Raw genomic sequence first — 24873 nt, forward strand, 5'->3', positions numbered from 1 at the left:
TCTCAAATTCCAAAAATTTGCTGGAGTATAGACCCAAGTTAAAGATGTAGTCTTCACTGGTCCAAATAAATACTTAGGGGAGTGTATATGTATTAAACATGTCCATCTCCTCCACCAACAGATCAGGGAACTACAACAGAGATGTACGTGTGTCCAGAGCGAACAGGTTCATCAGCCCTCCCGCTGGTGTCAAGGCAACCAACTTGCAGCTGGTCATCGTTAAGACCTACCTGAACCGACGAACGGCTTCGCGGGGATTGTCGGGGGAAGTTGTACCGCCCACCTGTAACACCCTTCATCCCCCTTCCTCATCTTCCTCTTCATCGTCACACTTCATCACCTGCCCTGCGCTCAGCCACTCCGCTATTTCATAGTCACTCTCAGGTGCGAGGACTGTTGGCCACTCAAAACTCTTTAAAAAACTCCTTGCCATGCATATGAATGATTTATGAATGCTCAAAATGATCGCACTAAGTAAAGTGTTACCCCAGCTTCTTCCCTTGAACCCTTTCTTCATGAACAACCTGATTCTAACTCTTCCTAACTCCTCATGAAAGGAAGTCTGAACAGAGGAATTTTCAATTCCGGTGTGAATGTAATGTGGTGAAAAGGCAGAATTTATGTGCAGTCGGCATTTAATGGCGTTGAGATTAAAGTTTTTATCTATCATCATGTCAGATTGCAAAATGTTAGATTTACGTGGCTTTTGACTCCAAAGCCCCTGTATATATCTATAATATACACACCACACTTGAGTGTTTACAAAAACATAAAGAACACCTTCCTAATATTGAGTAACCCCCGGCCCATGTTGACTCCAGTGCTTCCCACAGTGGTGTGAAGTTGCCTGTTGGGTGCGTTCATTTTTGGGTGGTGGGACCATTCTTATAAACACAGGAAACTTGTTAGAAATAGAAAACGGGTGAAACCACTGTTTGCAGTGTTGCAGTTCTTGACACAAACCGGTTGCACCTGGCACCTACTACCATACCCCGTTCAAAGGCACTCAAAATATTTTTGTCTGAACATTTTAGCCCTTTGAATTGGACACACATACACAATCCATGTCTTTCAACTGTCGCCTCCGCCTTCATCTACACTTGATTGAAGTGAATTTAACAAGTGGCATTTAATAAGGGATCATAAGCTTTCACCTGATTCACCTATAAAAACACTAACATATACACCACTATTACAAAACATTTAGAACAACCTTGCTTCTTTTCCATGACATAGAAATGGAAAGAGCAGGGTGTTCTTATTTTGTTTTTGTATACTTTCAGTGTATATGCTTAGTGTTTTTCATAGGTGAATCAACGTTTGAAGTTATGATCCCTTATGGTCATGGAAAGAGCATGTGTTTCTTAAGGTTTGTATTACTCAGTTGTGTATATAAGTGGTTAGTGTTTTTATTTAAGGAAGTGTATGCACTTTTATATTTTAGATGTTCCTCTGTAATCCAGTCTCACTCTCCATCCATCTGTCTCTGTCCACACTCCTCAGGTTCTGTGGATGAAACAGGAGAGACCATTTCGCTCTTTGGGGATAGCAGTTTTGTCCTTGTTTAAGAACTCTGGGTAAGGTTTGGCTGCGTAGGAGATCCTATTTCATTCATATTATGTGATTTCTATATGTAGTTCTATGAGTTACTGGGCATTTTTTACAGGCACGTGAGCTTGTAGGTCCCACATCACTCACCAACCCGTGGAGGCGTGTTTTGAGGGGAGGACGGTCTCATGTTAGTAATTTTTGGTCTTGGGATGGAATGAATGGTATGGTTAGGCAAACACATGAAAAACATGTTGATATTCCATTCCTTTAGATTTAAATTCCACCAGCCCACCCACTGAAGTCAAGGTATTTGAAAAAGTACTTTCAGGACTTGTGTCTGAAAAACGGCCTGTAGGGCTGAGGGTAATCTAGAACATCATTCTGACCAAGATTTTATTAAAGTATTTGTTTTTTTATATTTCTTTTTTTTTTTTAAAATTTCCTTTTTCGTTTTTTGATTTTTATTTGAAATTCAGTTTCCAGTTTCCAGTTTGGTTTTCAGACCTGATTTTACTCATTTTATTTAGTTTTGAGTTTATAAAAACATTTCTCATTTTCGTTTATATTATTAATTGAAGGTTTACTGGCAGAAAGCTAGCATATTTCTTCAATGTTAGCCAGTGGAAAGGTAGTATAGTGGATGCACAAGCTATGGCTATTTGAAACCATCTGAATCTGGCAGGGTAAATGCTTGCCCAGACATAGCAAGCTTTGGAAAACTCTGAATAAAAAGCTTTTTGAAAACCCCATTAGATTTGTGCAAAGTTTAGGATTACACTTGAACTACAGTTTGTTAATTATTTTAATTATTTTAATGTTTATGATTTTAGTTTTCATTTATTATAATAACCTTGCATCTGACCTTCTCACTGCTGGTATGTGAAATTAAAAGTCTCATATTTCAACACCCTGAAAATGTTGTGTGCCGCATGTGTGTGTGTGTAGCTTTCATTCACAGTACCAATGCAGATGTCACCTATAATACTGTCAGAATCAGTACCAACCATTCGACCAGAGGAATGCGTTTACAATCCAGGTGTTTAGTTCAGGCGTTGGTTTTGTGGTGAACTTCAGACTCTGCTATCTGAAATATTTGGCCCATGCACTTATTAGCTCATGGGATGACATTTTGACTCCTAGGTACAGATCTAGGATCAGCTTCGCCGCCAATCTTAACATTAACATGAGTGGGGGGAAATGCTACATTTACCCAAAATCTGCTATCTAGGCGGACTCATCTCAGCCTCAGTAGTTATATATGGCGCCACCCCAGTGGGTGGCATATGTCAGTACTGCACTTGACAACTGCCTGCGTTGAGCTTTTCTCCTGTGTTTATCGTCAGCATAGTTGCCGATCATATAGGCTAGTTCTATGGGGTAGCTTACATTAGTCTAGAATTGACTATGGTTATTCCTCTAAACTTGGTTTTCCCTGAAACCCAAAGCTAAAGGACTTTCTTTTCTAAACATTCAAACATGTTTTTTTGGCTGCAGTCTAGCACTTTAGAAGCACAACAAACCTTAAAGGGATCAGTCACAACCAACAGTATTTTTGCAAAACACTAGTTTAGGCCAGCCATAGCTGAATGGCAGATGGGGTATTGTCTCTCACTCTGTTCACTCCCCAGCTGGGTGTTTACAAACTTCAACACCACCTTGTTATTTGCTGCTGTTTCTACCTGGTTTAGAACTCGTTGTTCTAACTGTTCCTCTCCTCTCTTCTTCCGCCAGCGTATATTCCTACTCCCAACTATTTTGGGGCGGTGATCGACACCACCTGTATGCTGTGGCAGCATGGGACCTGTGGCGGTCCACGGCTCTTTGCTGGAAGTACGACGTCACTTCTTCCGGCTTCGTCTACTTCGGCCTTGGCCGCCAGCCTCAAGTTCATTGGCTCATCTTCATCTTCCTCACCTGGTACTCCATCAAGTACAAGGAGGAGCAGGCGGAGCGCTGGCACCAGCGACTACCCCCGTTTGGGCACTGTGTCTCTGACCTCATCTCCACGTGGGGGGCCAGAAGAGCCACGCCCGAACCCGCTCCTGTCCGGTGGTTCCTCCCGCCCTGCGAACCACCCTCCCGGTAGCCCTTCCTTCTCAACCCGGGGTCACAGCACCTCTCACCCTTCGTTAACAAGAGCAATAAAAACCGCCCCCTCCCTCGCTGCTTGATGCACACACAGAGGCTCCGCCCACATAATACGAGCAGGAAGTAAAAACAGGCCACACCTCTTCTCTTTTTAGGGTCACACCTCTACATGTTCCCCCGGGGTTGTGGACACGTGCCTTTCCTGTGGCCTGTCTCCACCCTTGTTTCTAAAATATTACACCAATTCCAGCGGTGGGGGCGGTGACTTCCATGGGACTCTGATTGAACAGGCAGAGAGACCAATAGACTGATAGTGGACAGACAGAAGGCCATTTTTGTGTATTAAAGAGCTGGCCACAGTTTATATGGGGCGTTCACAGGGAAACATCTCGGACTCCCTATTGACCTACAGAGCTGTCTGTCTCTGCCTGGCACATCATTAGCTTGCAGAGATGGAGGCTGGTGGGAGGGAGCCTATAGGAACAGGTTTTCATTGTAATGGCTCTGAAATTGCGAATTAATGGACGAGTCAAACATGTTTGGTTTCCATTTGATACCCATTTCCAGCCATTACAATGAGCCCATCCTCCTAAGCTCCTCCACTAGCACACAGGCATGTTACAGAAGTTAACACACAAGTGTTTGGGATCAATCGAATTGAATGTCAGTCAATTCAGGGAAGCCAAACTGATATCAATAGTCATGGACTTTCTCAAACTTGAAAAAGAAGCTATTTTATTGTAAGTTTTTTCAATTTTTTTGGAATTTTAAATTCAAAATCACTTCCTGAATGACTCCAACCCTTGATACATTATTCATAAATCAAAATGTTTTGTGTTATCAACATGATCACATGGTTGCTACTGTACTGTAAAATGGGCTGGGCCCATTGTATATTCGTAATATTTTAATTTCTTCTTCAGAAGGGGACTTGTGGGTACTACATTCCCATGTTGAGCCTCATCACAGCTGCCAGCTTTCTCTCAAGCACAACATACTTAACTGACAAACCTGTTCTATTCTATGCAAGGTCCTGGTGTACTTCCCGATGTACTCTGTGTACTCTACAGACAGACAACACCATCTTCAGTACTGTATTGCGCTTACTGTAGCACGTCTTACCCCTCTCTGCTTGCTTGCATCTCAAATGGGCACCCTATTCCCTATATTAGTGCACCCCTATTTTTGACCAGGGTCCATAGGGCACGTGGGTCAAAATGTTAGTGCATTATTATAGGAATAGGGTTTGCCATTTGAGATGCAAAGCCACAGAGAGGTGAGTAAAGACGTGCATACAGTAAGCCAATACAGTACTGTGAGAGGTGGTATGTCTGGTCTGTAGAGTACACAGAGTACATGGCGAGTACACAGGACCTTGCCATAGAATAGAACAGGTTTGCATGTGAGTATGTTGGTGCTTGAGAGAAAACGCTTGCAGCCTGTATGAGCATCATGGGTAATGTATACCCACAGTCCTTTCTGAGAAAATAAATATTGAATATTAACTAATTGCCCAGCCCATTTTACAGTACAGTAGCACCATGTTGATCAATTGTTGATTACACAAACATTTGATTTTATGAAAATGTATCAGGGTTGGACGTCAATTCCATGGAAAGTGATTTGAATTTAAAATTCCAAAATTGAAAACTTTACATAAATTAGCTTTCTTTTTTCACGTTTGAGAAGTCATTGGACTATTGATTCAGTTTTGGCTTTTCCTGAATTGACTGCCTTCAATTCGAATTGATCCCCAATACACTTGTGTTGTTAATTCTGTGTAACATGTGCTGTGTTGCTAGTGGGAGGAGCTATAGAGGATGCGGACCTCCATTTGTAATTGGCTGGAATGGGTATCAATTTTGGAAACCACATGTTTGACTCCGTTCCATTAATTCCAATTTCAGCCATTACAATGAACCTGTTCCTTATAGCGTCCTCCCACCAAGCCTCCACTCTGCGCTAATTTGATGTGCACAGCCAGAGACCAGACACTCTGTTAGGTTCAATATGGGGAGTTCCGAGCCTGTTCCCCCCGGGTTTGGACACGGCCCATATGAACTGTGGCCAGCTCTTTTATACCAAACAAATGGCCTCTGTCTGTCCTATCAGTTCATTGGTCTCTTCTGCCTGTCAATCAGAGCCATGGAATGTCACCGCCCCCACCGCCTGATTGGTGTATATTTTTTAGAAACAGCGGTTGGAGACAAGGACAGGAAGGCACGTGTCACAACCCCCGGGGGCAGGAACATGTAGAAGGTGTACTGTGACCTAAAGAAAGAGTGTGGCCTGTTACTATCCTGCTCGTATATGTGGCGAAAGCCTCTGTGTGTGGCATACAGCAGAGAGGGAGGGGGGGCGGCGGTTTTATTGCTCTTTCGTTAACGAGGGTATGATGGTGCTTGTGACCCCTGGTGAGATGAGGGCTACGGGAGGGTGGGAGTCGCAGGGCGGGAGGAACACCGGACAGGAGCGGGTCGGGCTTGGCCTCTTGCTGGCCCTCCCACGGTGGGCAGATGAGGCAGAGACAGTGCCCTCCCAACGGTGTGTAGTCGCTTTGGTGCCAGCGGCTCCGCCTGCTTCCGCCTGACTTGATGGATCTTACCAGTGAGGAAGATGAAGATGAAGCCCAATGGAACTGAGGCTGGCGGGCCAGGCCGAAGTAGACGGGAAAAGCGGTAAGGAAGTGACGTCGTTTACTCCCAGCAGGGAGCCGTGGACGGGCCACAGATCCTGGGCTGCCACAGCATACAGGTTGGTGTCGATCACCGCCCCCAAATAGATGGGAAGTAGGAAAGGTTTACGCTGGCGGAAGAGAGAGGAGGAGGAAAGTTAGAACACGAGTTCTAAACACGTTAGAACACAGCATACAGGTGGTGTTGAAGTTTTTGTACACCGTGGGGAACGTGAACAGAGTGAAGACAATACCATCTTGCCATTCAGGCTGTATGCTGGCCTAAACATTTTACGTGTGGGTTTGCACAAAATACTGTTTTGGTGTTGTTGACTGATCCCTTTTAAGGTTTGTGTCTTTTCTAAGTTTGCTAGGACTGGCAGCCAGAAACATGTTTTGAATGTTATAGAAAAAGAAGTCTTTTAGCTGGGTCTTACAGTTGAAACCAGTTTTAGGAATACCACTAGTCATTTGTTAGGAACTAATTGTAAGCTACCCCATAGAACTAGGGGCCCTAAATTTGCGGGCCTAAAAATTATTTATTTTGGGGGGGGTGGGAGGTTTTCGGGGGCAAACTTTTATTTTTTTGCTTTTGAGGGGGGGACCCGATTAAAAAAAAAAACAAGGCGGGAAGAAAAAAGTGCAACGCAGGCAGTTGTCAGTGGCAGTACTGATATGCCACCACTGGGGTGGCGCCATATATCCACTACTGAGCTGAGATTGATCTCGGCCCTAAGGATGCAGATGTTTGGGGTAAATGTAGCATTTCCCCACTAATGGTTAATGTTAAGAATTGGCGGCCGGGGAAGCTGATCTAGATCTGTTACCTAGGGAGTAAATGTTTCATCCCCAGGAACAGCTATATTAGTGGCATGGGGCCAAAATATTTTTCAGATAAGCAGAGTCTGAAGTTCACACAAACCAACCACTGAGACTAAACACCCTGGAGTGTAACGCATTCCTTCTGTGCTCGAATTGGTGGGTTTACTGATTCTTGACAGATATTATTAGGTGACATGCCTGCATTGTACTGTGAATGAAGCTACACACACACATTGCGGCACACACATTTTCAGGCGGTGTTTGAAATATGAGACTTTTATTTCACAATACAGCCAGTGAGAAGGTCAGATGCAAGGTTATTTAATAATAAATTTAAAAACTAATCATAAACATTAAAAATAATTAAAAAATTAACAAACCTTGTTCAGTCAGTTGTAATCCTAAACTTGGGGCAAAAAGTCTAATGGGGTTTTCAAGCTTTTTATCAGAGTTTCAAGCTTCTGCTATGTCCTTGGCAGCATTTACCTAGCCAGATTTCAGATGGTTGGTTCAAAGGTAGGCCATAGCTTGTTGCATCACTATCACTACCTTTTCACTGGCTAACATTGAAGAAAATATGGCTATCTTTCTGCCAGTTAAACCTTCCAATTAAATAATATAAAACGAAATTAGAAATGTTTTTTTTAAAAAACTCAAAAACTAAATAAAAATGAGTAAATCAGTGTTCTGAAAACAAACTGGAACTGAACCTGGAATTTTCCAAATAAAAAATCAAACACGAAAAGAAATTTGTTAAAAAAGAATAGAAAACAAAACTTTTTTAATAATCTCTGGTCAAGAATGATGTTCTAGTATTACCCTACAGCCCTACAGGCCGTTTTTTCAGACCAGTATGAAAGTACTTTCTTCAAATACTTGACTGTCAGTTGGTGGGGCTGGATTGAAATTTTAAATCTAAGGAAATGGAATATCAAACATGCTTTTTCATCGTTGTTTGATACCATACCATTCATTCCATTCCAGACCAAAATTACTATGAGACGTCTTCCCCTCAACACGCCTCACGGTTGTTGGTTGGGAGTGGATGTGGGAACAACTACAAGCTCACTGTGCCTTTGGTAAAAATGCCCAAGTAACTTCATTTTAGAGAACTACATATAGAATCACAATAATATGAATTGATAGGATCTCTACGCAGAAACTTACCCAGAGTTTCTTAACAGGACAAACTGCATCCCCAGAGCGAATGTTGGTCTCTTCCTGTTCATCCACAGACCTGAGAGTGGATGGACAGAGACAGAGATGGATGGAGAGTGAGACTGGATTACCAGTATGGAACATTAACTAAATATAAAGTGCATCACTGTCCTTTATTAAAAACACTAACATATATTACACTGAGTATACAAAACCTTACGAACACATGCTCTTTTCCATGAAATTTAAGGGCTCATAACTTTTCAACCTGGATTCACCTATGAAAACACTAACATATACACTGAGTATACAAAAACAATAAGAACACCTGCTCTTTCCATTCTATGTTCATGGAAGAGCAGGTTGTTCTTAATTGTTTTGTATAGTCGGTTGTATATTGTAGTGGGTTTTTTATAGTGAATCCATGTGAAAGCCTATTTGGATCCCTTATTAATGCCACTTTGTTTAAATTCACTTCAATCAGGTGTGAGATGAAGGCGAGGCGGACAGGTTCTTGAGACATGGATTGTGTATGTGGTGTCATTCAAAGGGCTAATGTTCAAGACAAAATATTTGTAGTGCCTGTTGAACGGGGTTATGTTTAGTAGGGGTGCCAGTGCACCGGTTTGTGTTCAAGAACTGACACTTGCAGTTGGTTTTCACGCTCACAGTTTCCTCGTTGTTTTATCAAGAATGGTCCACCACCCCAAATGACACCCAGGCACTTCACAAACTGTGGGGAAGCATTGGTAGTCAACATGGGGCCGGGGGGGTTTTCTACTCAATTATTAGGAAGGTGTTCTTTTATGTTTTGTACACTCAACGTGATATGTGTGTTATATATAGATATATACAGGGGCTTTGGAGTCCAAAGTCCCCCGTAAATTCTAACATTTTTGCTAATCTGACATTAATTTGATAGAATAAAACTTTATCTTCAACGCATTAATGCACTGCACATAATTTCTGCACTTTTCACACATTACATTTCAACCACCGGAATTGAAATTCCTATGTTCAGACTTTCCTTCATGAGGAGGTAGCGAGAGTTAGATCAGTGTGTCATGAAGGAAAGGGATTCAAGGGAAAGGAGCTGGGTAACCACTTTACTTTAGTGGCGATATGCAGCATTTCATTAAATCATTCATATGCATGGCAAGGGTTTTTTTAAAGAGTTTGAGTTGGCCCACAGTCCTGCCTTACCTGAGAGTGGACTATGATAGCGAGGGCTGAGCGCAGGCCGGTTGATTGAGTGTGACGATGAAGAGGAAGATGAGGAAGGGATGGAGGGTGTTGTTACCAGCGTGCGAGTCACACTTCCCCGACACCGCGAAGCCGTCTCGTTCAGGTAGGGTTTTCTTAACGATGACCAGCTGGCAAGTTTGTTGCCTTGACCACCCAGCGGGGAGGGGCTTGATGACCTGTCGGCTTGTCTGGACACAACGTACACGTTCTGGTGTAGTTCCTGATCTGTTGGTGGAGGAGTGGGACATGTTTAATACATATACACTCCCCTAAGTATTTATTTGGGACAGTTGAAGCTACATCTTTTGGTTTAACTTGGGGTCTAATACTCCAGCATTTTGGATTTGAGAATTCAAATGTTTCATATAGAGGCGACAGTACAGAATGTTCAACCTTTATTTATTTTTTTCAGACATATCTGTTTACCGTTTAGAATGTTGAAAGCACTTTACGTATCTTTAGTACCCCTCATTTCAAGGTTGTTATAAGTATTTGGACAAAATCAGTGTATTACATTTTAGTTCAAAAGGTGTTAGTATTTGGTCTCCTCATCCGGCACACACTAGACAGCTTGCCCCAGGTTTTTTTTTTCCACAAAGCAGATCATTGCGACATTTCATGGAAAACGGCAGAATGTTAGGAGACCATTTTTCCGAAGGGATTGAATACAGTTTTATATGTTCGGAAGGCTGGATTTGTCTCGGTTTTGTTCAAAGGTTTCTTCAAATTTTGCAACAAATGAAGGAACGTGTTTGTATTTTCAAATAAACTTATATTGCAGAAGTAATTTTGAAGGTACATTTATGTTATCACGTCACACATTTGTCTTCTAGTGCAACTTCTAAAGTGTGTTAAAAAAACTCACTGGACAATGTTAAGGAACATAGCTAATGACTACATCAAGCTTGTTGGATGCATTTTGCAAGTTTGTTGTTGGGATTGTGTTTTTGGATTATGTGTGTCCCAATATTCAATTCAATGGTAAATAATAATGTATGCATGGTCATTTTTTGGGAGTTGCCTTTTATTGTAAATAAGAATAGAATATCTCCCACCCAAAATGGCTAACCTCCCCCGTTATTGATAATTGGTGAGAGGTTAAAAGCATGTTTATTGGGTATTGATCCTTGTGCAGTTGTAACTTTCTTGCTAATCTTTTATTCACGATTTCATTTTCATAATTCATCCGTAATGTCATTGGTGGCATCCACATGTCATGTTTAGAAGTCGTTTGAAAGAAACAATTTAATGACACAGCTATACACACACACACCCTGGCGGTTGACTCCACTCTCAGGGAGAGTGGGGATATGAGCGAAAAAAAAGGACTTTGTCACGGCGTTGTGATGGGAGACTAAGAGCGCAGCGTTTGATCAGGTACATTCTATTCTTATTTATAAGAATGAACACTTGGAACAAACGGAACAAAATAACAAAAAATGAACCGTGAAGCTAATATTTGAGTAGTGCAGACAGGGCAACTAAACATAGAACAAGAGAACCCACGACACATCAAAAGGAAATGGCTAACCTAAATATGATGCCCAATCAGAAGACAACGGCAATAAAAGCTTGCTTTCTGATTGGGAACCATAATCAGGCCACCAAGACATACAAATACTAGGACCTACAAAAACCCTAGACTTACAAAAAAACCCTAGACAATACAAAACGAAGTACCCACCCTAGTCACACCCTGGGACCTAACCAAATTTATATAAAAGAAACAGAGAGATAATCTCAGGTCAGAGCGCGACAGACATTTCCCATTTCACACCTTCACACTTGTACACCCTCGTAATCTATACGTACACAAACACACTCTTCCAAGTTAAACACACCACACACACACACACACACACACACACACATACACAGACACCAGGACACAGTTTATGTGGGTTTGCAGGAAAGGGACAAAGTTAACTTGCACACACACACTCTTTCTGGGAAACTTGCCCAGTGGACATTGTATTCCATCTTTCCTTTTAGAACCCTTTAATGCAGCAGAAACATTTCAAACTCTCAGTTGGTAATCAAACCCATCCCTGGCTCCCTTTAGGCTGCCACCAAAGGCACCTTGGGATGTTATACCTGTACTGTAGCTATGTGGTGAGACTTTCTGCACCTGGTGGGTGCATTTGTGTGCTTCAGCCAAACCACGCATTTCTCTCTAAGGCCAGTGTTGGTGCCTAAATAATCTAGGGGTGTGTGTGCCCCATGGAACACTGGTTTATAAAAAAGTAACGCCAACTATATAACGGGAATAGGTTGGCAATTTGTAACTCGCCCCTTAGGCATTTTTCCTGTCTTTGCTTTGCCCTGTGATAATCCTTGTCTGATATTTGGTTTTTTAGGATTGGGTCTTCCTGCCCCAGGTGGTTTAACCTCTCAGAGAAGGGGCGAGAGGGGGTAGAGGACTCCCAATTGTATTGTAGGGCTGCCAGGCCCTAAATGGCTTACAATGGGCTTAGCATAACATATTAGTATAATCTTTTTCAGGTTTACTTCCCAAAAATCAACTCTTCACAGAGCTTTTTTTAAAAGACTATACTATTTTACTGAATACCGTACAGACTCATTTTTATGTTTTTTTTGTTTTCTTTTGGGCAACTCGCAGGCGTTATTGGGAATAAGGATGCATTTTGGAATCCTGAAATAAGTTCTTCAGGGAGGACAGCTGGATTTAAGTCATGAAAACACTTCTGTGTAAACACTGTTTCTCCTTTCACTGGAAGCACCATTGTGGCATTCCTAAATGGCACCCTATTCCCTATATAGCTGCACTACGTTTGACCAGAGCCTTATGGGCCCTTAGTGCACTAAATAGTTAATAGGGTGCCATTTGGGACGCAGGAATAGTCTTCCCAAATGTCTTCCTCTAAAGGGCAGATTACGGATTGCTCTGAGTTCCAGTACGACTGTGCAGCTAGCTAGGGTTTGGGCGATTATGGCCTAAAAAAAATTCATTATCTCGATTTTTTTCAAACTTATCGGGTGATTCACCAATGATACCATCCAGTGGCATGTTTATTAGGTAACCCACCACGTTCTAGGAAATAAGTCGCTTCCTACCAGACAGTGAGTCAAGGGTACCTGTGGCTTGCTATATAAAACAGGCAGGTCAGGCATAAAGGCATTTCAGTTACTGTTTCCATGTAATGGTCAAACGAGTGACCTTAAGAAACGTTTGCAGCGTGGTATGATCTTCGTTTGGCCAGGCGTGATTGTTCCAGGTATCTCAGAGAAAGAAACGTCCAGTCTCCTGGTCCAGTCTTTTACACTGTACAACAGTTGTCTAGGGTTTACAGAATAGTGCAACAAAACAAAAAACATCCAGTCAGTCATGTGGTGCGAAAACAGCTCGTTGATGTGAGGTCAAAGGGGGGAAAATGGGCAAAGAGAAGAGTTCGTGCAAATGTAACAGGCGAGGGGCCACAAAACAAGCAAATAACGTGTGTCAGGAACAACAGTTGGTATGCAGAGCGGACTCGGAAACGCACCGGGTTCCACTCCTTCAGCTAAAAAAAACAAGAAAAGAAGCCGCTTTCAAGTGGGCATTGCAAATCACCAACACGGACAATTGAGGAGTGGCGAAAAAAACATCAAACATATCTGTCCTTGTGCGTCTCCATTGCTGATGGAAGGAGTCAGGATTTGGGATTAAGCAATGGCTCCATTCTGCCTTGGTGTCACGGTTACAGACTGGTGGCAACAGGCGGTACAGGACTGTAATGGCGTGGGGGAATGTTTTTTCCAGGACACACATTAGGTCCCTTGATTACCAATTTTAGCAACGTTTGTTGAACCCAGTATAGATGGAATGTACCTAAATAAAACTGCGCCATTGACGTATATTGCGATTTCTCTAGATACGTTTGTTTGTACAAATTAAAGGTTCAAAACACTTGGATTTCAGACAATCAGCAATTACTCTAATTTGATATTCAGGGCTCTGTGGAAAATTTATACCTGCGCTAATTATTATTACATTTTTTTTTTTGTTTTCACCACTTAAATTTTTAACCAGGGTAGGCCAGTTGGGAGAACAAGTTCTCATTTTACAACTGCCGACCGTGGCCAAGATAAAGGCAAAAGCAGTGCAACGCCAAACAACAACAAACAACAGGAGTTACACATTGGGAATAAACAAAACGTACCAGTCAATAACGCAAATTTTTGATATATTGTGTGTGCAAATGAGGTAAGATTAGGGAAGTAAGGCAATCTAAAAGGCCGTTAGTGGCGATAGGAAATTTACAATGTGTTAGCAATTAAACACTGGAGTGAATAAATGTGCAGAAGATGAATTGTGGCAAGGTAGAGATTACTGGCACGGGTGCAAAGGGGAACAAAAAAAAAAAATAATCAATATTGGGGATGAGGTTAGTTGGATAGGGGCTATTTACAGACCGGGGCCTATGTACAGGTGCAATGATCCTGTGAGCGGCCCCCTCTGGACAGGGCTGATGCTTTAAAGTCAAGTGATCGGGAGATATGAGTCTCCAGCTCAGTTGATTTTTTGTAATTCGTTTCAGTTCCATTGCAGACAAGAAAAAACTGGAAGAAAGGCTGGCCAAAGGAGCGAATAGGCTTGGGGACTTGACCAGTGAAAATATACTGCTGTGCGAGCCGCGTGCCTTACAGGTGGGTGCTGCTATGTGACCCAAGTGAGCTGAAGATAAGGCGGGGGCTTTACCTAGCAAAGATTTATACATGACCTGGAGCCAGTGGCCGTTTTTGGCCGAGGATAATGAATGCGAGGGCCATGTTCAAACGAGAGCATAACATGTCGCAGTTTGGTGTTTTAGTATATGGGGAATTTGGTGACAAAATGAGATGGCACTGTGATAGACTGCATTTCCATTTGCCGGGAAAGTAGAGTGTTGGAGGATATTTTGTAAATGACATTGCCGGAAGTCTAAGGATCGATTTAGGATAGGTTCAGTTTTTACGAAGGTATGTTTTGGCAGCATTGAGTGAAGGATGCTTCTGTTTGCGAAATATGAAAGCCGATTCTTAGATTTAATTATATGACGTCAAACAACCATAAGATCCACTATTGTAATTCATCAAATTTTAATTTGATTTAACAGGCTGGGCACACAACAGACCACTTAATTCAAACAACTGCCCAAATGACATAATTTATTGGTCATTCAGTTAAATGGGGCCCTGTGGTTGTTGCTGGCGGCTAACAATGTTGGAGGTTGAGCTGTCTCTCGTACAATTCTTCAAGGATCAAGGATACAGAAGGTCTTTGAACGCGGGAGCAACACCAATTCTTCAGGTCTCAGAACAAGCTAACTCATCACATACACACGGTGTACAGTGTGTGCCTGGTCAGGGTCGAGTGTGTGACTTACCCCCAGTGCTGCCGTGGCTCACCGTGCTGCAGCCCAGCCCAGGCAGGTGGTTTTAAAGTAGGTGATGCTGTCAGAGCCACAACCGGGGCGTTACTTCATTGGAATCTTTACAGCCACAGTTTCACATTACAGCCTCCATTCAGGTTATGATGGTGTCATAGTCAGGGTGGGTTCCTGGAGAGAGAGTTTGAGTTACATTTCATTTTATTTGGAGTAATGAATATTTGGCACACACAGTATTTTCCAACCTTTTCAGAACAAAACAAGGAATTTGTTAAGATTAGATAAGAAGAGAGAGATGTGTACAAAACATTATGAACATGTACATACACTGACCAGGTTGAATGCTTATGATCCCTTATTTGATTCACTTTGTTCAAATCCACTTCAATCAAGTGTCCGATGAAGGGTAGGAGACAGGTTGAAGAAGGATTTTTTTAAGCCGTTGAGACAACTTAATATTTAATATCTAAATATTTGTTAAGTGCCTGTTGAACGGGGCTACTTTGGTAGTAGGTGTGCAGCCACACCGGTTTTGTTTCAAGAACTGCAAACGATTGCTGTTGTTTTGTTCCCAGGGCTCAAACAGTTTCCTGGTGTTTGTTTATCAAAGAACAGTTCCACCACCAAAGGACATCCAGCCAACTTGACACAACTGTGGGAAAGCATTTGGAGTCATTCATAGGCCGGGGGGGGGCGGCCGGGGGGTTCTTTTACTCCCAATGATTAGGAAGGTGTTCTTTATGTTTGTACACTCAGTGGTGTGTTGTATATATTAGATATATATATATACACAGTATATATAGGAGAGAGGCGATAAGAGCAAATAGAGAACAGATAGACAGAGAGTAGTGAGAGATATAGAAAGAGAGTGATAGGACTTTGAATAAACGTTACAAGTAGTTCTGTGGGAAACCAGGGGTTCTAACTCAACAATGATTTCTGATCTACCTCTGAACACAGTGGGCAGAGAAGCCTGTCTCCAGTTGACTCTGGGAGTTTCAACACTGAGCTCATCGAACAATAGAACACACACCTCAAATTGAGGACGGTCGATACCCTGCTTAATTTCATCCTGAGTTCCGTGAATCTCCAACAGGGATTGCTAGAAAACCGTGGGAATTTGTTGTGAAACCACTATAGTCGGCTACAAACACCACCATTGCGGAAGCACACAGACAGGAAAATTATACTTTTTACATTCCAAAAATTACAATAGCATTGATATTTTCCCTCATATATCATTACGCACTATGCACCAATAGACATGTTATGGCAACTTCAAATGATGTCCAGCAGTCACATTGTGTTGCCTTTATTTAGTCCCGAGAACACGTTCTCTTTACAAATAACGACCATGGAGCCCTTAAATCTAATTATCTACCGGTAATCTGGTCCGGTTAGGTCGTATTCAGGTCAGGTTGAGATAACCTTCAGTTGTGAGTTGGGTTTTGGGTCTGACCTGCATAACAAAAACCCGCCCGTCAAATTCCAGCACTAGGCCAACACGGCAGGGGAGGGGGCACAGAAGGAATGGAGTCAGTCTGCCCTGCTTGGCGACCCACTCGCACTAATGGTGATTACACATCTCCACTCTAGACAAAGCACTGTGACTGGCTGGCTGCACCAGTTGGAGCCAGCAGATGTTACATAACTAAAATAAAAAGCCAAAGAGTCAGCCAACAGGATACAGATTAGTATACTATAGCAGGAGAGGGGCAGTGGATGAATTCCCTGGTACTGTAGTGATGTTTTCCCTACTGTTGGTATAATGTTTTTTTGGTGGACAGAGGTAGAGGTGAACTAGGGTCAGACACATAGTCTGCTTCCCAAGTGGAAGCTACTCCCTATATAGTGAACTACTTTTGACCAGAGCCCGTATAGTGCACCATTTTTTTACCCAGGATAGCAATGCCTATATAGTGTATAGGGTGCCATTTCGGACGGGGTCAGAGATGTGTGTTAGTATGAATCAGTAGTTATGCCACTATTTGACATTCTCATGTGATATTGCCAGTAAACCAGTCCTCTTTCATATCAGCTCACAGCTTCCTGTTAACTGATCTATAACACAGACTCTCTGAGACAAAGGAATGCTCAGAACAGTCTGTCTGGGACACTGGTCAGGTCAGACAGGACAACGCTGACTCTCTGAGACAAAGGAGTGCTCAGAAGTCTGTCTGGGACACGGTCAGGTTCAGACAGGACAACGCTGACTCTTCGAGGACAAAGGGAATGCTCAGAACAGTCTGTCCTGGGACACTGGTCAGGCTCAGACAGGACAACGCTGACTCTCTGAGACAAAGAGATGCTCAAAAGTCTGTCTGGGACACTGGTCAGGTCAGACAGGACAACGCTGACTCTCTGAGACAAAGGAATGCTCAGAACAGTCTGTCTGGGACACTGGTCAGCTCAGACAGGACAACGCTGACTCTCTGAGACAAAGAAATGCTCAAAACAGTCTGTCTGGGACACCGGTCAGGTCAGACAAGGACAACGCTGACTCTCTGAGACAAAGGAATGCTCAGAACAGTCTGTCTGGGACACTGGTCAGCTCAGACAGGAAACGCTTGACTCTCTGAGACAAGAAATTGCTCAAACAGTCTGTCTGGACACCGGTCAGGTCAGGACAGGACAACGCTGACTCTCTGAGACAAAGGAATGCTCAGAACAGTCTGTCTGGGACACTGGTTCAGCTTCAGACAGGACAACGCTGACTCCTGAGACAAAGAAATGCTCAACACAGTCTGGTCTGGGACACCGGTCAGGTCAGACAGGACAACGCTGACTCTTCTGAGACAAAGGAATGCTCAGAACGTCTGTCTTGGGACACTGGTTCAGCTCAGACAGGACAACGCTGACTCTCTGAGACAAAGAAATGCCTCAAAACAGGTCTGTCTGGGACACCGGTTCAGGTCAGACAGGACAACGCTGACTCTCTGAGACAAGGAAGCTCAGAACAGTCTGTCTGGGACACTTGGTCAGCTCAGACAGGACAACGCTGATCTCTGAGACAAAGAACATGCTCAAAACAGTCTGTCTGGGACACCGGTTCAGGTCAGACAGGACAAACGCTGACTCTCTGGAGCCAAAGGAATGCTCAGAACATTGTCTGGGACACTGGTCAAGGTCAGACAGGACAACTGACTTCTCTGAGGAAAAAGGAATGCTCATGAACAGTCTGTCTGGGACAACTGGTCGCTCAGACAGGACAACGCTGACTCTTCTGAGACAAAGGAATGCTCAGAACAGTCTGTCTGACACTGTCATCAGACAGGACAACGCTGACTCTCTGAGACAAAAATGCTCAGAACAGTCTGTCTGGAACTGTCAGCTCAGACAGACAGTCGAAGTAGAAAAGAAAAGGTCTGATACTGTAAGTGGGAAGAGCACATTACATACCGTCGCGTCCCAAATTGTGCCCTATCCTACATGGTGAACTACTTTGACCAAGTCCCAGTAGTCCACTATAGCATAGTGCACACAGGCTGTATCACAACCGGCCTGATCGAGTCCTAGGCAGCGCACATTGGCCAGCGTTGTCGGTTTGACCGGGGTAGGCCCATTGTAAATAGAATTTTCTTACCTGACTGCTAGTTAAATAAAGGTGAATGAAAATAAATAAGCTAATAAAGGGGAATAGGGTGCCATTTAAAACCATCCACTGTAAGCTGTTACTTTGATCACATTACACTATACATTGTTAGCGTGTGGTGTGTGTCTGTGTGTCCTCCGGCGTGTGCGCTTGGGTAGTAGCCTGTACTTACACGTGTGCTTGTGTGTGTGTTTTCGTTTGTTAGCGTTGTCGTGTGCTTAGTGTGCCTGCCTTGTGTGTGTGTGTGTGTGTGTGTGTGCGTCCACAGTCCATGCCATCCAGGGACGCAGGATGGGATCAAGCATGAGGAGTGATGATTCACAAACATCTAAACTTGACTGGGACTATATAAAACAGAACAGAAATAGAAGGTGTGTGGGATGAATCCTATGTGTTCCACAGCAGATGATAGTGTTGCGTGCGTGTGTGTGGTTGCTAATGGACCAGTCACACAACACCACGCCAATAGAACTAGCGGCTGTTGAATAGGTGTTGATGATGGTTAAAATAGAACACTGGTGTTAAATATGTATTCCGCTCACAGTGGCACCTGATAAACCATTGAAGAATAGCAATAGTCTTCAGTGATATAAGGACTCATAGTAGTAATCATGTATAAGTCTTGTAGCCAATACCATAGAGTAACATTAGTTAGTAATAGATACTGTGATTGCTGCTTGCTATCAAGTCAGATTCAGTGCTCAGTAACAGTGGCTCACTTCAAGGTGGACCCTGGAGTTAAACGGACTGCATCATTGCACCCAGCCTGTTTTCTATCTTCATTGTGGCCATCCTCCACCTCACAGGCTCAAATCTTGCCTCAGGAGTCCAAATCCTGCACAGAACAGACTGCAAATTGAACAGTTCAAGGCCAAGAGGAAAAATCACCAACACTTCCATTGTGGAGCTCCAGTATGCAGACGATAACGCCATCACTGCCCACTCGGAGAGAACTTTCAGTGCATCCTGGACGCTTTCGCAAAAGGCAGACAAGCTTCTCGGTCTGGCCGACCAAAATCCTCCACCAAACCACAGCGTGACAAAAATACACCAGCCCCAGCAATACAAAATGACAATACCACTCTTGAAATGTGGACCATTTCCCTACTTTGGCAGCCTTCTCTCCTCCAAAGCCGACTTGACGCGGGAGATACATCACCGCCTAAAGCCGCATGCCAGTGGAGCTTTCTCAAGACTGAAGGAAAGACGTCTTCACAGAATCGCGGACCATCCAGCCAGAACAAAATCCTGGTCTACCAAAGCAGTATCGCTCCCTATTCTACTGTATGGGGGTAGCAATATGGACCACATACCAGCAGGCCTCTTAAAGGCTTGGGTGTGTCACCAAAGAGTTGGCCTCCGCAACCATCATGAGGATTCGCTGGGGAAGACAAGCGCATCAACACAGTGTCCTGTAAGGAGGCAACATCAGTAGCAACTCAACGCCAGCTCTGAATGGACTGGCCATTGGGTGCCAACTCGCCTCCCGAAACAGGTCAGTGGGCTCCTGGAGGACAAAAGAATGCGATACAAGAAAGCTAAAGATAATCGCAAAAAGTACTACAAAAGACAGGTCGACATGGAGAAAAAATGTCCAAGAGGGTTGCGGTACAAGAAGATCTTCCGCGTGGCGCAGGACAAGCGCGACTTCGAAAGGAGAGACTTTCCCATCCAAGAAGGTCCAACCACATCACCCCTCGAGAATACCAAAGAGTGTGCAAGCTTGTAATCAAAGGCAACTTTGCCAGTCTGTATTTGGTATGTGTTGAGTGTTATAGTATAATCTGCTTGGAATAGTAGTAGTATTAGTAGTAGTAGTAACTCTTACCCAGTGGTGTATGGTAGTTTGATGTTATATAATATCTGCAGTATTATATTCATAGTATTGTAGTTTTTCTCCATAACTTACCCGGTCGTCTATGGTATGTTGATATAATAGTAATATATGCAGTATAGTAGTAGTATTGTAGTAACTCTGTAGTTGTATTGTAGTAACTCTTTAACTGCTGGCCTAGTTAAATAAAGGAAAAAAAAAAATTAAAACAACTCTTACCCCAGTGCTTGTTATGGCATGTATAGTATGATATGTAGTATTATATTAGTAGTATTTGTAGGAAGTTAGTAGTAGCATTGGAGTGCAGTAGTTTGTTGTAACTTACCCAGTGTGTAATGGTATGTTGATTGTAATAGTAGGTATCTTAGTAGTATTGTAGTAGTAGTAGTATTGCAATAACTCACCCAGTGGTGTATGGTATATTGATACCTCCCAGGTTGATGCTCTCACAGCCCACGATGAAGAGCGTAGAGAAACAGAGCAGAGACACCCCGCAACAGATCATAGCCAGCTTGGCTGACTCTCTGGCTCCCAACTTCAGCTTCTTGATGATGTAGCCCCCTAGGACGATACCCACCCCAGCACTGGGCACGATGATCACACCTGAGTTGGGGGAGAGAGAGCGAGAGGGAAAGAGAGAGGGGAAAGAGGGGGAGGGAGGCAGAGAGAGAGAGGGAGGAGAGCGAGAGGGAAAGACGGCGAGAGTGATTGAGGGTCAATTATAGTTCAGGAAAAGCATTCAAGTCAAGAAATTGGCAGAGGGCATGGTATTAGAGGGATATTGTAACAAACATGGACAACAAGTTGTTGTGAAACATATTATTCATGGGTTGCACTTCCCTCACTCGGTCGCATCGTTGCCATTGTCATCAACGTTCTACAGATGCCTCAGCATATTGATGTCGCACTGATGGTTAATGCCAAGTCTTTCTGAACGGTGACTAATGACTGTTTCGTCAAATTTACACTATAGGGGCCTGGAAATAAGATGACATTGCTAAAGTAGACAAATAATTAGTAGGAAACAACTTTGCCACCATTATGATGTCGTCAGGTTCACTTTAGAGAYATGGCAAATGGTACCATTAGCTAGCAAAGTTAGTCAGAAATAGCTAGCAATGCTAACGTTAGCTAGCTACAATTTCAGCGTTCTCCACTCTAGACAACGTTATACTGCATCTAAAGTCAATCTGGAGACATCACAATGATGACAAAAGCTTGCCCTACTAATTATTTGCCTCCTTTTGAAATGTCGTGTTTCCAAGCCACAGTAAATCACTTTGACGAAATCTTCATCAGCACCCATTGAGACTGCATTGAGTAGAATGCTCAGTTGGGCATCAGTCCTAAAACAAAAGTTCAAAACAATATTGTGGCAAAATGCAACCCATTAATAAATGCGACGAAGAAGCTGTTGGGCAATAAAGTAGCAGGAGGTCGGTTACTGTACTGTATAATAGCAGTGAGTAGTGTGGGTTGGGGCTGTGAGTTCTATCAGGGCCGGCTGYAGGAGGGCTGTAGTAGTTAGAGGCTGGAGCCGGGTTAGGGCAGCAAACACACCCACACCCTAGTTGACAGGCAGGGTAAGTCACAGCTGACTGCTGGCAGCAGAGGCAGGACGGGGTCAGTGTGTAATTCCACTGGAAGACTAGGACCCAGAGAGGCTGCACATGCCTGTCCTCTATCCCAGCCACAGGCCCTCTCGGCTGGGTAACAAGGCAGGGGAGACAGGGGATGAACGGGGATGGAGGGAGACGGTAGGAAACATYGGATCAGAGAAGAGAGTGTTCTGAATACTGTGTGTGTGTGTTTGCATGTTTGGACACTCACATAGTATGTACTATATCTCCCTCTCGCGTTCTCACTCACATACACACAAACACACACACATTCCCCATTTACATGATCTTTATATGAACTACAGATGTAGGACCTTAATTTGAGCCAGTTTGCTACAGTAGGAAAATAACCCTGCAGAAACAAGACATGTGAATAATTATATGGATTATACAGTGCATTCGGAAAGTATTCAGACACACCACATTTTGTTACGTTACAGCCTTATTCTAAGATGGATTAAATAGTTCCCCCCCCTCATCAATCTAGACACAATGCACTATAATGACAGGCACAGATCTGGGTCAACAAAACATTTCTGCAGCATTGAAGGTCCACAAGAACACAGTGGCCTCCACCAAGGCCCTTCTCCCCCATTTTAGAATTAGGCTGTAATGTAACAAAATGTGGGAAAAATAAAAGGGTCTGAATACTTTCCGAATGCACTGTAACTAATGGACTGTAGCTTATGATGATCCTGTAAGTGCTTCATGTGTTTCTGTGGCGAGATCTTGCTTGCTTAAACACACGCACACACACACACACTGAAGCTGTAGTCTTATATCTCCCTCTCRAACTTTAAGCATCAGCTGTCAGAGCAGCTTACAGATCACTGTACCTGTACACAGCCAAGCTGTAAACAGCACACCCAACTACCTCATCCCCATATTGTTACTCATCCTCTTGCTCTTTTTCACCCCAGTATCTCTACTTGCACATCATCATCTGCACATCTATCACTCCAGTGTTAATGCTTAATAGTAATTATTTTGCCTCCATGGCCTATRTATTGCCTTACCTCCCTACTCTTCTACATTTGCACACACTGTACATAGATTTTTCTATTGTGTTATTGASTGTACGTTTGTTTATGTGTAACTCTGTGTTGTTGTTTTTGTCGRACTGCTTTGCTTTATCTTGACCAGGTCGCAGTTGTAAATGAGAACTTGTTCTCAACTGGCCTACCTGGTTAAATAAAGGTGAAAAAATAAAATTAAAATAAAAACACACACACCTCACACACACATCTGTCTGCTAAAGCTTCCCTCTGCTGCTGCTGTCTTCTCTCTCACTTTCTCTATCCTCGCTCTCCGTCTTTCTGTCACCCTCTCGCTCACACTGGCATTCCTTTATGTGTGTGTGACGGGCCCTCTCGGCCGGGTAGCGAGGCAGGGGGGACAGGGGATGGAGGGGGACGGAGGGATGGGGTTGGAAACACAGGAGCAGAGAGGAGAGCAGCGTTCGACATGTTATACACCTTGACAGCGTGTTACGTGCAGAGAAAAAGACCCCTCTCTCTTCAGTGAGACGAGATCGCAAGACGGACCTCTTCTGCTACCAGGACAACACATGATTTAAAGAGCATTTCTACAGTGGTGCTTCTGGCTACAAAGAGGGAGGAGAAGTGGACAGAGGAAGAAAGGAGGGATAGAATGATGGATGAGACGGAGGACAGCACAAAGAAGGTTAGAAAGGAATGTTTTAGCAGAAAGGTGTGTGTGTGTGTGTGCTGTGTGTGTGTGTGTGTGTGTGTGTGTGTGTGTGTGTGTGTGTGTGTGTGTGTGTGTGTGTGTGTGTGTGTGTGTGTGTGTGTGTGTGTGTGTGTGTGTGTGTGTGTGGTGTGTGGCGTCAGTATGATATGTGTGTGTGTGAGAGAGAGAGAGGTGTGGGTGATGATGCTACTATTTCTGTAGCTTTAACTAATGAGCCGAGAACAGTGACAGTTCTCTCGGGCCCCTGAGAGAATGCAACTACACACACACACACACACACACACACACCACACACCACACACCACAGCACACACCTATGCACACATACTTGCAAACAGGCATACATGCATTTACACCCCCTCCCCACCCCACCACACACTCAACACCTCTACCATTCCTACACTCCTATGACAGTATTCTCTTATCTCTTCTTAAAACAAGCTAGGATGTTCATACCCATTATGTTCAAAAAGCATATCAGAGTAGGAGTGCTGATCTAGGATCAGACCCACCCCCCCCCGTACATGTGATCTTATTCATTATAACCCAAAATACTAAATTGATCCTAGATCAGCCCTCTGTGATGCTTTGTGAATGGTCAGGTCAGCCCTCATCATTCCATCACTCTGCTCCTCCTAAGGTATCCTCTGTTGACATCATCATCTTAAACTACTAACCTATCTTTCTCTCTTCTTGTCTCTTGGCAACAGGCAGATGAACTAACGTCACCGTGGGTGCCTCACACACACACACACACACACACACACACTTCTCCCTCCCTGGGCTGTCAATATCGAGTTGTCAATCAATGACCTGCTAGTTCCCAATAATCGCAGTACAGATTAGGGTGTTAAGTGTTATAGATTGGAAGAGACGATTCACTGATTAAGGTATAACAGTCCTCTGACCTCTGTATGTGTTGATGGGTGGTGGAGCTTTTGAAGCTATATGGCTGCCGTGGTACATGTACATATGTATACATGCGTTTAAAATACATGTTATTACAAATGCTACAGCAAAGGCAATGTGGGAAACGATGTTACGGAATGTGTTTGTTGTGATGTGAGTGTGGGTTTGTGTCGCTAATGGGTGCCATTTGGGTCATTTGGTCAGTGCATGAGACTAAATTAACATGACCCATCACTACACTGTCCTGTCCCCTCAGGTGTGTGTGTGTGTGTGTGTGTGTGTGTGTGTGTGTGTGTGTGTGT

At 43.5% G+C, this 24873-nt stretch overlaps 1 protein-coding gene across 1 annotated transcript in view; it reads right to left on the reverse strand.

Annotated features, from left to right (window-relative positions):
- The window catches only part of slco5a1 (solute carrier organic anion transporter family member 5A1), a 125680-nt gene that overhangs the window by 27144 nt on the left and 73663 nt on the right, over positions 1-24873 (reverse strand). Inside the window, exon 6 of the mRNA XM_023972811.2 lies at positions 20738-20936. Coding sequence (XP_023828579.1) covers positions 20738-20936 — 199 coding nt within the window. The remainder of the gene's footprint in view (positions 1-20737; positions 20937-24873) is intronic.

This window comes from Salvelinus sp. IW2-2015, linkage group LG27 (genome assembly GCF_002910315.2).
Source record: "Salvelinus sp. IW2-2015 linkage group LG27, ASM291031v2, whole genome shotgun sequence".
In the NCBI taxonomy this organism is placed as follows: Eukaryota; Metazoa; Chordata; class Actinopteri; order Salmoniformes; family Salmonidae; genus Salvelinus; species Salvelinus sp. IW2-2015.